This window comes from Peromyscus leucopus, chromosome 8b (genome assembly GCF_004664715.2).
Source record: "Peromyscus leucopus breed LL Stock chromosome 8b, UCI_PerLeu_2.1, whole genome shotgun sequence".
NCBI classification, from domain to species: domain Eukaryota; kingdom Metazoa; phylum Chordata; class Mammalia; order Rodentia; family Cricetidae; genus Peromyscus; species Peromyscus leucopus.
Genome location: NC_051086.1, coordinates 65,567,375 through 65,579,149, shown reverse-complemented (window position 1 = coordinate 65,579,149; position 11,775 = coordinate 65,567,375). Strand labels below are relative to the sequence as shown.

Here is an 11,775-nt window from a genome sequence, read left to right as displayed (position 1 = left end):
TCTTCACCACTGAGCCCTCTCTCCAGCCTCCCAGAGCCAGCGATGGAATTTGCTGTGCTGACTTTTTCTTTCGTGGAGGATTTCTCTGCAATGGATGACGCCACTCAAAATATTGTCATGTGCAGTAGACTTTCTTTAAAAATTGTTTGAAGTCAAACCCTTGAAAACCCCATGCCATGTTATCAGCTAAGTTTATGGGATCCTAAAGCCGCCCCCACCATCACTTCAACAGTGTTCACAGCATTTGCACTGGAAGCTGATTCATGTCAAGTTCTAGGTGTGTCTCACTGCGCATGATCTCCTGAGCCTTCTCCTCCTAATGCTGTCCGCAATTAATTGGAACACCATTGGGTGGCCTGTGATATTTGTGTGGTCGCAGATAATGATGGCAGGTTTGGATGGTTTTTAAGGGGCCTGATCAAAGAAACAAAAACCTCAACTGAAGGAAGAGGCATAGTGCATGTTTGTACAAGACAGCACACAGCGTATGAAGTTATGCTGACCCCAGGGAACCAGAACGGTCCGGTCACTGACACTGACAAACCTCTGGTATTTGTTAACACTGTACTGGGACAGTGAGAACATAATTAAATTAGTCATAGGAGTAGGCACAGGCCCCATGGCAAGGGCTCCTTGGTATTGCTGATGGTGTGGCAGGCTAGTAACAAGGCTAATGCTGAGCCCTGCTGTGGGACCATCCATCCAGGAACCTAAACAGCTATAGCAGAAACTGTGCGTCTGATTAATGTATGCAGGTTCTACCCTGAAAATGGCAATGCTTTATCTTAACTGAAACAAACAATTTCCAGGTGCGAGTTCGCCATTTTTGGCTCCAGTACCTCAGCCAGCACCATTTCCTGAGATTCCATAGTTTGTCCTTGGCATAATGTTCTGCTTCACATCACTGTAGTATACCAGGCACACTACAGCAAATGAGGTGTGTCACTGGGTTGTGTGCTCATTGGATTCATGAATCCAATCCAGAACCTACTTTTCTCCAGGAGCTCCCAGCAAGAGAGGGTAATGAATGATCTGCTGAAGCTACAGCTGAGCTACTAGCTTGGAAAGAATACCTTTCAAAGATGGACTCCATCCTTGAGAATCAATGCATACCCCAAAGTCATGACAATATGGTATTGTAACCATAGTAGGTAAAATCCATGATCCAAGAATCAAAGATAGAAATAATAGTGACTCCATTTTTTCATTTTTTTCCTCAGGATCCTCTACAGGCATTTATGTTTTCTTTTCCTACCCATTAAAATGATGTGGTTGAAAAATCTTGACTCAGAGGGGAAGAATATATCCATGTACTTGGGAATATCTCATGGAATATCAAGCTACAGCTGTGTTATCACTTGGCACTTGCAGGTCAACAGAACTAGAGGCAAGGAGAAGGTGATGGAAGGCATCCTCACCTGGGCTGGGGGTGGCCTCTGGTCCTCAAAGGCAGATAGAGCTACTTCTCCTCACTAAGCATCTTTGGCATCTGGGTAGCATATGCATCTATTTCCTGATGTTCCTCCACCCAAGGCTGGCAAGTGGATGAGAACAGCTGCCACAAGCTGGCCTTCAGAAGAACAAGATGACCGGAGGTTCAGCCCTCATGCTTGGAGGCCTTAGTCAATTGTAATGTCAAGCTGTCTGGCCTAGCCTAGGTATTGGCTGAGGTTGGGGTAACTGTAGAATGAGGATTCAAGAAAGGTGAGCACCATTTACAGACTCAAGAGTACCCACAGAGGTTGGAAGCAGATTGAAGTTCAACTCTGTTGACCTTTCTCTTGCAAGTTTTCTGGGGGTCTTGGAAGACTTCTACAATTTTCTAGATCTCATGTGAGCAAATGGATTTGAATAGAGATAAAGGAAAGCCCTAATAGAGTCTGGTGTGCTTCCCAGGTTTTCCCTCCCCAGGACTGAAGCTCTCCTTCAGCCTGTGAGTTGCCAACAGTTCCCCCTAGGTCTCCACCATAGGACCTTACCCTAAAGCCTTCAGCCATCACAAGAAAGGGAGTATATAAGAGTTGAGCCCCACACTTTGGGCTAACCTCATTGTGATGCTCTCTATAGGATTAGCTGGCTATGACTACATCATGGCAAAAATTCTCGTTTTCCTCACTTTCCAGCACTCTGCCTGAATATTATCATCTAGGCATTTGCTTCCCAGAGAGATCAATGACAGCCCAGGTCTTGGTTGCAGTCTGTACAGCAGCAGAAGGCTTCAGCATGCAGTGCTTTGCATATCAGACTTCCTGTCCCAGAGACAAGTCATGCTATGATCTGCTGGAGGCAAAACCGATTTAAGATCCTTCAAAAGATAGGAGAGAAAGCTTGGTATAAGGGATGATGTGACCAAATTCTATTAAAAAGGGAATTCCACATAAAAAGGGAATCTCTCCCCTTTTCTCCTCTTTTCTGATGTCTCTTTGGCATTTGACTGGCGCAGGAGGTTCCGTGGGTCTGCTGTTCCCAGTGGGCTGCCCTATGGCCACTTGATGGCTGGTATATGTGTCCTGGGCCTGTGTCTCATCTCTGGTTGGTGTTCAGCGCTGCTCTGCTAAGCTATGGAAGAGATAAGGGGCTTTTATTTGAAGTCACAGCCATGACTTTCCTGACTGAGAGCCATTATGTAGTTGCTACTAGAAGTTGTCTCACAGAAAAACTTCCAGAAAGGTTCAGTGTAAGGGATTCCAGTTACTCAGCATGCAGAGTCCTTTGCCAGCCTTTCTTGTCCCTGTGAGTGGAGATCACGATATAATGAAGAGTCTTCTTTCATTGTGGATGTTTTATGTGATCATTGGCTAGAGTCCCTAGTTTCCTTCTTAAAGGAGTACATACTAAAACCACAAAGACCCAAAATAACAGTAAGAGAGATCACTTACAGTTATAAACTAATCACCCACCTTCCAGAACATCATTCTCCTGAGCGCCTCAATGCTGATCTCTTTATTGCCTTGTGCCATGGTGACCTCGGTCCCAGGAGAGCTTGGTGTGATGGTATCTCTTGGGGCTCTGCAATGTAGTGACCCTACTGTACACAGCCAATTTCAGGCCCAGGACTGGCAGCTTCAAATGATACAGTTACACAAGCAAGTACAATGACCTTTTCAACCCTTGGGGACAGAGTTGGTCTCTATGGCTAGGCATCAGTTATGTGAAGACAGAGAAGCTGATCCATCTGAGATACTGAAAGAGAATGCAGATTGGAGTTGCTTACACAGGAAGAGGAACCCTGTCTCCTTTCAAATGTTCTCTCAAATGTGTGGAGTTGGAGTCTAATGCTGCTCTCTTTAGTTTGCTGGGCTAGAGGGTAGCTTTAATTGCAGCTTGGGAAGTTTCTGCCACCAGTTTCTCAATATGCAGCACTTCATCTGTCATCGGACTCCTCTTGTGGTTACCCCCTCCCTGTCTATCTACCAGCGATCACCCTCCACCCCCACACACAGCTTCTTGCCTACCTAATGTAATACTATGTCGTCCACTTCTCCCTCTTGCTCTCAGTACTCCTACCCATAGCCATTTATTTTTCCTTAAGTTTCTCTAGCCATAAACCTTTTCTTCTCACTAACTGCAAACACTATGTGTTCTGACCAGGGTAATGGTTTACTGACTAGATTATATCTGTTTTCTAAGAGGAATTATTCATAGCTCCCATTCTCTCTGAAAAGTACCCTAATTTAGATGATAAAACATTACGTTCACCCTACTTACCACTATCTGAACTCCCCACCCTGACAGCCTGGCCTCCATGCTCTTTCCAGATTTTGCCATCATCTCAGACATCTATACCCAGGGGAGGTACCCAGTGAATTTGACAGACATTACTCACCCTCACTCTTAGGCGTTGGCTGAAGCAATGACTCTTCTCTGTCTGGACTGAGATACCTCCTGGAGCCCCCCACCCACCCCAGCTGCCTACCCATCTACACATAGCTTAATCTTGTGATAGCTCACCTTTTAATATAGACAAAATCTAGAATGACGTTTTGTCTGTGAAGGAATTTCCAGAAAGGTTAAAATGAGGAAGGAAGATTGACCCTAGGGGAAGGGGCAACACTATCTCTGAGCCAGGGTGCACAAACAGGAGAAAGTGAGCAGATGCATCAATCTTGCATCCTGACTACAGAGCCAGTGAGATCAGTTGCCTCATGCTCTTGTTGCTGCAGATAATTGTGCTCTTGCCATAGTGCCCACCACAGTGGATTGGACCTTCAAACTCTGAGCTGCAATAGACCCTTCCCTCCTTCAGGTGGCTTTTGTCGGGTAGTATATCAATGAAGCCTTCACCCAAGCTGGTTGTCCAGGTCGCCTGGCTCCCCGTGCTTTCCCCTGTTTGCAGTGTCTGTGTGGTCTGGGTTGCAGGACAGAGAAGTAAGGTCGGGGTGGAGCCTACCACAGGCAGTTGCAATGGGTCACAGGAGAAACTTGGAACAAGTGTGCGTTCCATCATGGTGGAGGGCTCCAGAAGAGTGAGAGACTGAGGACCATGGAGTTGGGACCTTGTTGATAGGAGCAGGATTCCCAGACTGAGCACAGGTATAGTGGGGGACTCCGGCAGAGTGATTGGCTCAGTGCGTGCATGCGTATGCGTGCGCGCGTGCGTGCGTGCGTGCGTGCGTGCGTGCGTGCGTGTGTGTGTGTGTGTGTGTGTGTGTGTGTGTGTGTGTGTGTGTGTGTGTAGTTAGGGCCTTGCTGATAGGAGCAAGAATCCTAGGGCCAGAATGGAACATCTGGATTTCAATAATCACCAGGCATGTCCAAGAGTCCTTTTTTAAGGAAGAAAGCCCCACCTCACAAACAGTTCTCCCACAACTGCCATCTTTAACCCACCCTAGCTGAATGGGATTTCCCACAAAAACCACAACTGAGTAGTAATAAGAGATGCATGGATTTTATGAATGTCCAAACCAATTCACTTTCATTTAATACTACACACCGTACATCCCCAATAATAATATCCTCCTGGAAATATGAACACACTTCCACAATGGTGATCTTTACCAGGTAAGTTGGGGAGAAGACCACAAGAAGACTTAATCAGGACTCACAGAGAGACAGGAATCTCCTCAAAGCTTTATATCTTAAAAATGATATGTAAGGAAAAGTTATAGTAAAATATTTGATTACATATAATGAGTATATACTAATAAATGACATTTTGGCATAGCATGGTGGCATATGACTTTAATCCCAGAACTTGGAAGGCAGAGGCAGGTAGATCTCTGTGAGTTCGAGGTCAGCCTGGCCTGCATATTGAGTTCTATGTCAGTCAGAGTGATACAGTGAGATACTGTCTCAAATAAACAAGCAAAAAAGAACTGATATCCATGAAAAATACGCTTTCAAACTCCAATTATTTAAATGTAACATGTTTTAAAATGTCAATATTTTAATTAGTTTGTATTAATTGTGCAAAACAATGGATTGTATCATGACATTTCCCCACATGTCTGTAAGGTGCTTTGATCATATTTACCCATCTATTATCCTCAATATCCCCATCCTGTTCCATCCCATTTCTCAATAATCTGATATCTACTTGCATGCCCCCCTTTTAAGATTTTGCATATTGAAGAAATTACACAACCTCTTCAAGTCTGGCTTATTTCACTGAACATAATGACTTCCAGTTCCATCCATAACTAAATGAAGCCAAGTCCTTGGGGAATGATACTGAGTTGACCTCGGAGCACGTCTTAGGAATGGAGAATGAATGAAGCATTTCTTAGTCTCTGGGTGAGTCTCAAAAGAGGGGATTGTTTACGGTTTTGGAGTTTGAAGGATTTGGTCCAGGTGCTTTGTGGCATCCTGGACCCACTTCTTCTTGGGGTCAGCACAGATCTCTTTGCCCGACTTGGTCTTGAAGCTGTAGAAGAGAGCAAACAGAGAATGGGAAATAATGAAAATCCTCCCCTTTTCTCCTCAAACCACCCCAGATCATTTGCTATGGGGTGCAGAGGTCACTGTGGTACAAAACAATGGTCAGAGGAAGGATGGGACTCCAGACTTGGCTTCCTTTCATCTGAAAGAACTAATATGGCCAAGAGCCAGCTCCCATGCAAAGAGCTGGGATTAGAGCTCATGGATTAGGTTACAGATGTCAAACTGTCTGATTCTTTAATCAAGACAGCTCTTGACTGTGTGCCTTGGAAATGAGTTTGGGGCCAGAGGTTTGTGTGTGTCATGGTGGGGGTGGGGGTCATCTACTCACAGTATGGCTTTCAGGGTGCATCTGCTGCTGGAGATTCTTTTGTAGCTCTTCAGTAGTGATTTGGGGATCTTCTTACTGGTCATAACAAAGCAGCAGGTAGATGGGATAGAGCCTAAGTTTGGGGAGAAGAGAATGGACAGGAAGAATGAGCCATCTGTGATCCGTGGGTATTTTCAGACAGGACTTGGTAGGAAGAAAGTTAGGAGGAGATAAAAGTGCATCATGGAGCGGGGGAGGTAAAATCATAAAGCCCTGTACCTTTGACGTGGTACATTCCCCTCCCCCATGGTCCTCTCCAAAGTGGGGACCCACCATCTCTGACAAGGTGTAATGGACATTATATTGGTAAACTGTGATGAATTGCTGAGCTCTCTGAGAAACTGGCTCCGGAAGCAGGTTTACTCCCTCCCCACATTTCAGACCTAAGCATGTTTATGTCAAGTTTTCCCCAAGACTTGTCTGGTGAGGGGATGAGTGTCTAACTCAGTGACAGAGAGGCAAGAACAGCAGAACAGACCACGAGGAACAGTAGTGTGCTCAGAGAACAACTAGAAGGGAAACTCACTAACAGGAGTTGGAGAAGTACTTGGGGGACTCCAGATGAATGCCTCAGGGGCTTTCTCAGCCAGTTTCTGCTGGTTTTCAGCCCCCAATTTGATAATGTTACCTTTATCTTGTAATTTTCTCTCTAGGGAGGGGCATTTCTACTGGGTGTTTTGAGCCCTGGATCTGGTGGTTCTCTCTTTCTCTCTCTCTCTCTCTCTCTCTCTCTCTCTCTCTCTCTCTCTCTCTCTCTCTCTCTCTCTCTCTCGTGTGTGTGTGTGTGTGTGTGTGTGTGTGTGTGTGTGTGTGTGTGAGTGACTTTTATTTTTACTATTACTTTGACCTGATATGTATTTAAGAAACACACTCACCCATTTAAAACTTCAAGTGTTGCTACACAGACCACTCCCCAGGCGATACGAATATAATTGGCATTGTCAGCAGGATCTAATAGCAGCCATTTCCGCTTTAAAGGAGTGACTCTCATTCATTTTAAAGTAGGCATGGACAATGAGAACCAGTGACGGAGGGAGTAACAATGTGTCCATTGACACCTGGCTTCCATCTGTCTACCACTGAAACAAGGGAATGACCATCTTCTGTACCTAGAACTGTAATTTCAGGGTTAACATGTAAAGATTTTTGTTTCTCTGTGAACATTTCCTTTGGCCTTTTCTTGCTTACAGAGTGTTCACTGATCAAGGTCATTGATTTTCCTGCAGGCCCTGGCCACAGTGCTAGGACTTTCTCAAGATGGTAAGACCAGAAGGAAGAAAAATTAAAAAAAAAAAAAAATCAAGTGATAAGACAGTTTGTCTGCAAACAGCAGAAACAGACAGACAGCATCCCAAACTAAAAAAACTTGGTAGCTTAATAATATGTATGGTCAAGCAATGTTAATTTGCTACACAGTAACATGTATATAATTTGCCTTCTACTATTATTTTTTACAGAAACTAATTTTTAAAGTAACTAGATGAAAGAGAGGGTTTTAAAGAATGTAAATATGATATTTTGTCTTTTATTAAATAGGTAAATTAAAAAAGTAAAGATGGATTTTGGATGCTAAGACAAAATAAAAAAGCTTAAATTCAAGTCACAGGAGGTATGAGTGAATTGTACAAGGTGCATGGAGAATGGGATTTAAAGATCCTGTAGGTTTGATGACTGAAAGTTATTAAAATTCCTACAAGTATTGATCTGCTCATGGCAACATTTACAAAAACTCATTCAAAAACCAAAAATGCATGTTTAATCAAGGTAATTTGTACCTTTGATAACTTTATTAGTCTGGTTCATACTTGGGAAAACTATGTTTAAGCAAAAATCAGGATTTCCTTAAAATTCTCTTTGTCTAAGCTTTATTTACGTGTTACACAAAAGTTAACAACATAGGAATGGTAAGGCTGCCCTCCTGGGTGTCTGGCAACCACAGCTTGGAGGCCTACATCATGCTGGAGAAGAGGGCCAGAAGCTAGAAGCAATATTTGTCTGTGGCCTCCAAGGTCACCAGAACCTGGATATTGGGATCCCTCTAAGCCAGCAGTCCTCTTGATTGGAGAGGCCACGGAATCTCCAGAGACTGGAGGTAAGCAGTGTGCACCCTGCAGGAAGGAGAGTCTCCAGAACCCCACATGTTTCCTATGCTTCTGAAGGAAGCCGTATGGGCAGCAGGCTCTGACCCCTGGCTACAGAGAGCACAGTGACTGGAAACAAACAAAGTCGTGGAGCCAAGGGGCTTCTCCCAGCACCCAAGAGTAATGGTGAAGGAGGATCCTGTGACTTAACAAGAAGTTTTTCTGTGGTTAACCACGTGGTCGTATACAGCCATCATAAATGGTAGTATAACCACAATGGAGACAGCCTTCCACAAGACCAGCTTGGGCCAGTCTGAAAGGGGCAATCTGTCAAATTCCGTAAAGTTACTACCTGGTTTCACCTGTCCGATGTTAAGTCCTGTGTTCCATAAGACATCCAAAACTACAAAAGAAGAATGGCCCACTACGAAACAGCAAGCCAGCTGAGGACTTGCACTTTCTCTTTAAAAAACACCCCTGACTCCAGATAAACATCTCTGCACACCAGGTATGTGTTTATTCGTCTGCAAAGCCATTCTTAAATACTCCCTGCCTCCTTAAATGGCTAAACAGGTGTGTTTTTTCCATAAATCATTCAGAAGACATCAGACCCTTCACTATTTTAATTCTACTTAGTTCTTTGGTCCTTTATTTATGATTGATGTCATCCAGATTCTAAGCCCTAAAACTTCAAATAATATAGACAAAAGCTGCTAACTCCTGACCACCATGCTTACCTCCTTCTACTCAGGGCTGCTGGGTCACCCAGAAGAGTGCCATACAGTCATCCCACAGTGTATTAAATCAATCCACCTTATTTGTCCCCAAATCACAGAGATAGCAGTGCCATATAAAAACATGCAAGAAATGTAAGGGCTGAAAACACTGTACATTATATTGTTCAATTGTTATGTGTTGTTTGAGCTCACTAGAAGCTGTCTATCTTATAGAGTTTTTAAGGATCTCCTTGCTTGGGGATGGACTAGCCGCCCTGCTCACAAACTCTGAGGCAGGAGAGATGGAACGATCAGACCCAATAATATGTCCTTAAGAACAGTTAAAAGACAAATTGTTGCCTACAGAGGTTATTATCGTTTCTCCTCTGATACAAAAGTACTTTCCACGGGAAAGAGAAGCCAGATGTTCAGCCATGGGAAGCTCATCCATGGAAGAATGTGCAAAAGGGGAATTCTCTGTTCCGACCTCCCAGTCAGTTTCAGATGGACGTTATAAAGCCTCCAACTTAGCAGTGTACTTTCTGTTAGTACTTGCTTTTTGGTCTGGAAGCTTCACCTGAGGGACCCTATCTGTTGGGAACCCCAAATGAGTGTCTTAAAGGGGCTTCCCCAGTCAATTTCTGCTGAAGGTTTTGAATACTAGAGTTGATATTTTGCTCTCTCTCTCTCTCTCTCTCTCTCTCTCTCTCTCTCTCTCTCTCCATCTATTCTTTTACTTTGCCTTGATATGTACTTAATAAACTCACTCATTTAAAACCCCAAACATGGCCATCAAAGATCATTCTCTCCTGGCAGGAACACAGGGGCACAGAAAAGGCCCATCACTCTGATGCCTAAGAGAAGTGCACAGTGATGTGATAGTCTCAGAACCAGTCATCACATACTCTCCATTGTCTGTTCTCTGGGCACATGTGGGCTTTCACTGTGGGCCACTTGTGTTGCCTGGAGGCATTAATCAGTGTGGTCAGCAAAAGAGAAGATGAACTGGCATGTGATACTTCTGAGTGTGCAAGTGTTGCCCATGGAGCCCATGAGCACTCCTCCTCTGCTCCCATAACCAGTCTGCAAACCCGAGTATATAGTACAGAAGCCGAGTACATGCATTATGATAATTTGCTATGGACCCTTGATTTGATTAAGACTAGCTGTTACTGCAGCATGCATTAATTCATACCCAGTAAAAGTAAGTCATCCAAAGATAGGAAACAGAGGTAAGACACAAACACCTACAGCACAGTCCTAAACAGTCAAGATGAACCCTTTTGAGCAGTGTCTCAGGACCCCCTCCCTGTTTTCCCACTGTTGCTATCTTAAAATACTGCAGAAACTCTTCCCCCAAAATAGATCCTTCCACATCATCACCACTATCCAAATGCTCACTGTGCCATACCCAGACACGGTGAGGGGAGCTGACTGTGGATGTATTTGGCAACTGCTGCAAAGATCATGGCAGAGAGAGAGAGAGAGAGAGAGAGAGAGAGAGAGAGAGAGAGAGAGAGAGAGAGAAGAATGTGGACCAATGTCAGTTCTGGCTGTTTGACTGATTGGGGTTCCTTGTCCCATCTTTGAGTTGCAGAATTAGCAGTGAATCTCTGAAGAGTCCTGTCATCTGGATTGAGAAATGTCTGGCTTCCCTCAAAGAAAGGAAGGGACTTACCTGGGTGAGCCAGCACCTGGGAAGTGAAGCCAGTCGCCACAAGCAGCAGGCACAGAAGCCCTGTGGAGATCTGCATGGTGGAGGGAGACAGCTGGAAGTTGCTGCGTTGATCTCAGCCTCTCTGCTCTGCTGGCTATTCTGTCTACCTTTATAAGGAGCAGAGTGGGTGGAAGCTTCCAGAGAAGACTTCGCCTGCACAAGGTCATGAAGGAGGGGTCTTGAGCAGTGGAGCACAGGCCAGCTCCTGGAAAGACAGCAAGACAGAAGAAACAAATCCATGGGTGGGACTTGGCATCTGCCTGGGGATGGGAGTGAAAAGGAAGATTATGTGATTATGAAATGTAATTTACCATTATGCAGCATGACAAAGAAGTCAGGGAATGATGTGGGGAAACCAGTGGGTTTTAAGTGTCCTCCGCGGTCTCTGTGTTTACCTGGTGGCCTGAAGGAATTTGGAGGCCCAGAAGGTCCCCGCAGTGTGCCCGCTCAGATGCAGAAAGAATTTAGTGTCATAGCTCTGAACATTGCTGCATGTCTGTGACTCAGAAAACAGGACATGATAGTCATGCTTGCCCTTGTTATGTATAATCCAGTGGCCAGACAATCTTAGTGCCCAGGAACTTGGCATCATGGAAGGCAGCAAATGTAGGGACAGCTAGGATCACACTTGGCTTGAGCCACACACACACACACACACACACACACACACACACACACACACACACAAACACACAGACACACACAGACATATACACACACAGACAGACAGACACACACACACATACACAAACACAAACACACAGACAGACAGACAGACACACCCCAATTAAATGGTTAGCAACTCAGGACCACCACCTGTACCAAGCTATGTACCCATCCTTCTCCCAAGAAAGCAACTAGTTCCTCTGCCCTGATAATTCCTGCCAATTCCTTAGCATCCTCCTTTTCCTGGCTAGCAACCATTCGAATACATTCTAGTATGCATCCTGGAACCAGAAGCAGGGGTGCATCTGGCTTGGATGTGCAAGCTATGTTCCTAGAATGAACATTTAG

At 44.7% G+C, this 11,775-nt stretch overlaps 1 protein-coding gene across 1 annotated transcript; it reads right to left on the bottom strand.

Moving 5' to 3' along the window:
- Window positions 1–4,869: 4,869 nt before the first annotated feature.
- Window positions 4,870–10,952, bottom strand: LOC114691551 (eotaxin-like). Its single transcript, XM_028866980.2, has 3 exons — window positions 10,723–10,952; window positions 6,209–6,320; window positions 4,870–5,863 (listed from the first exon to the last, which is right to left on the bottom strand). The coding sequence occupies exons 1-3, from the start codon at window positions 10,796–10,798 to the stop codon at window positions 5,758–5,760; spliced, it is 294 nt and encodes a 97-aa protein (XP_028722813.1). The 5' UTR covers window positions 10,799–10,952; the 3' UTR covers window positions 4,870–5,757.
- Between the last annotated feature and the right edge of the window lie 823 nt (window positions 10,953–11,775).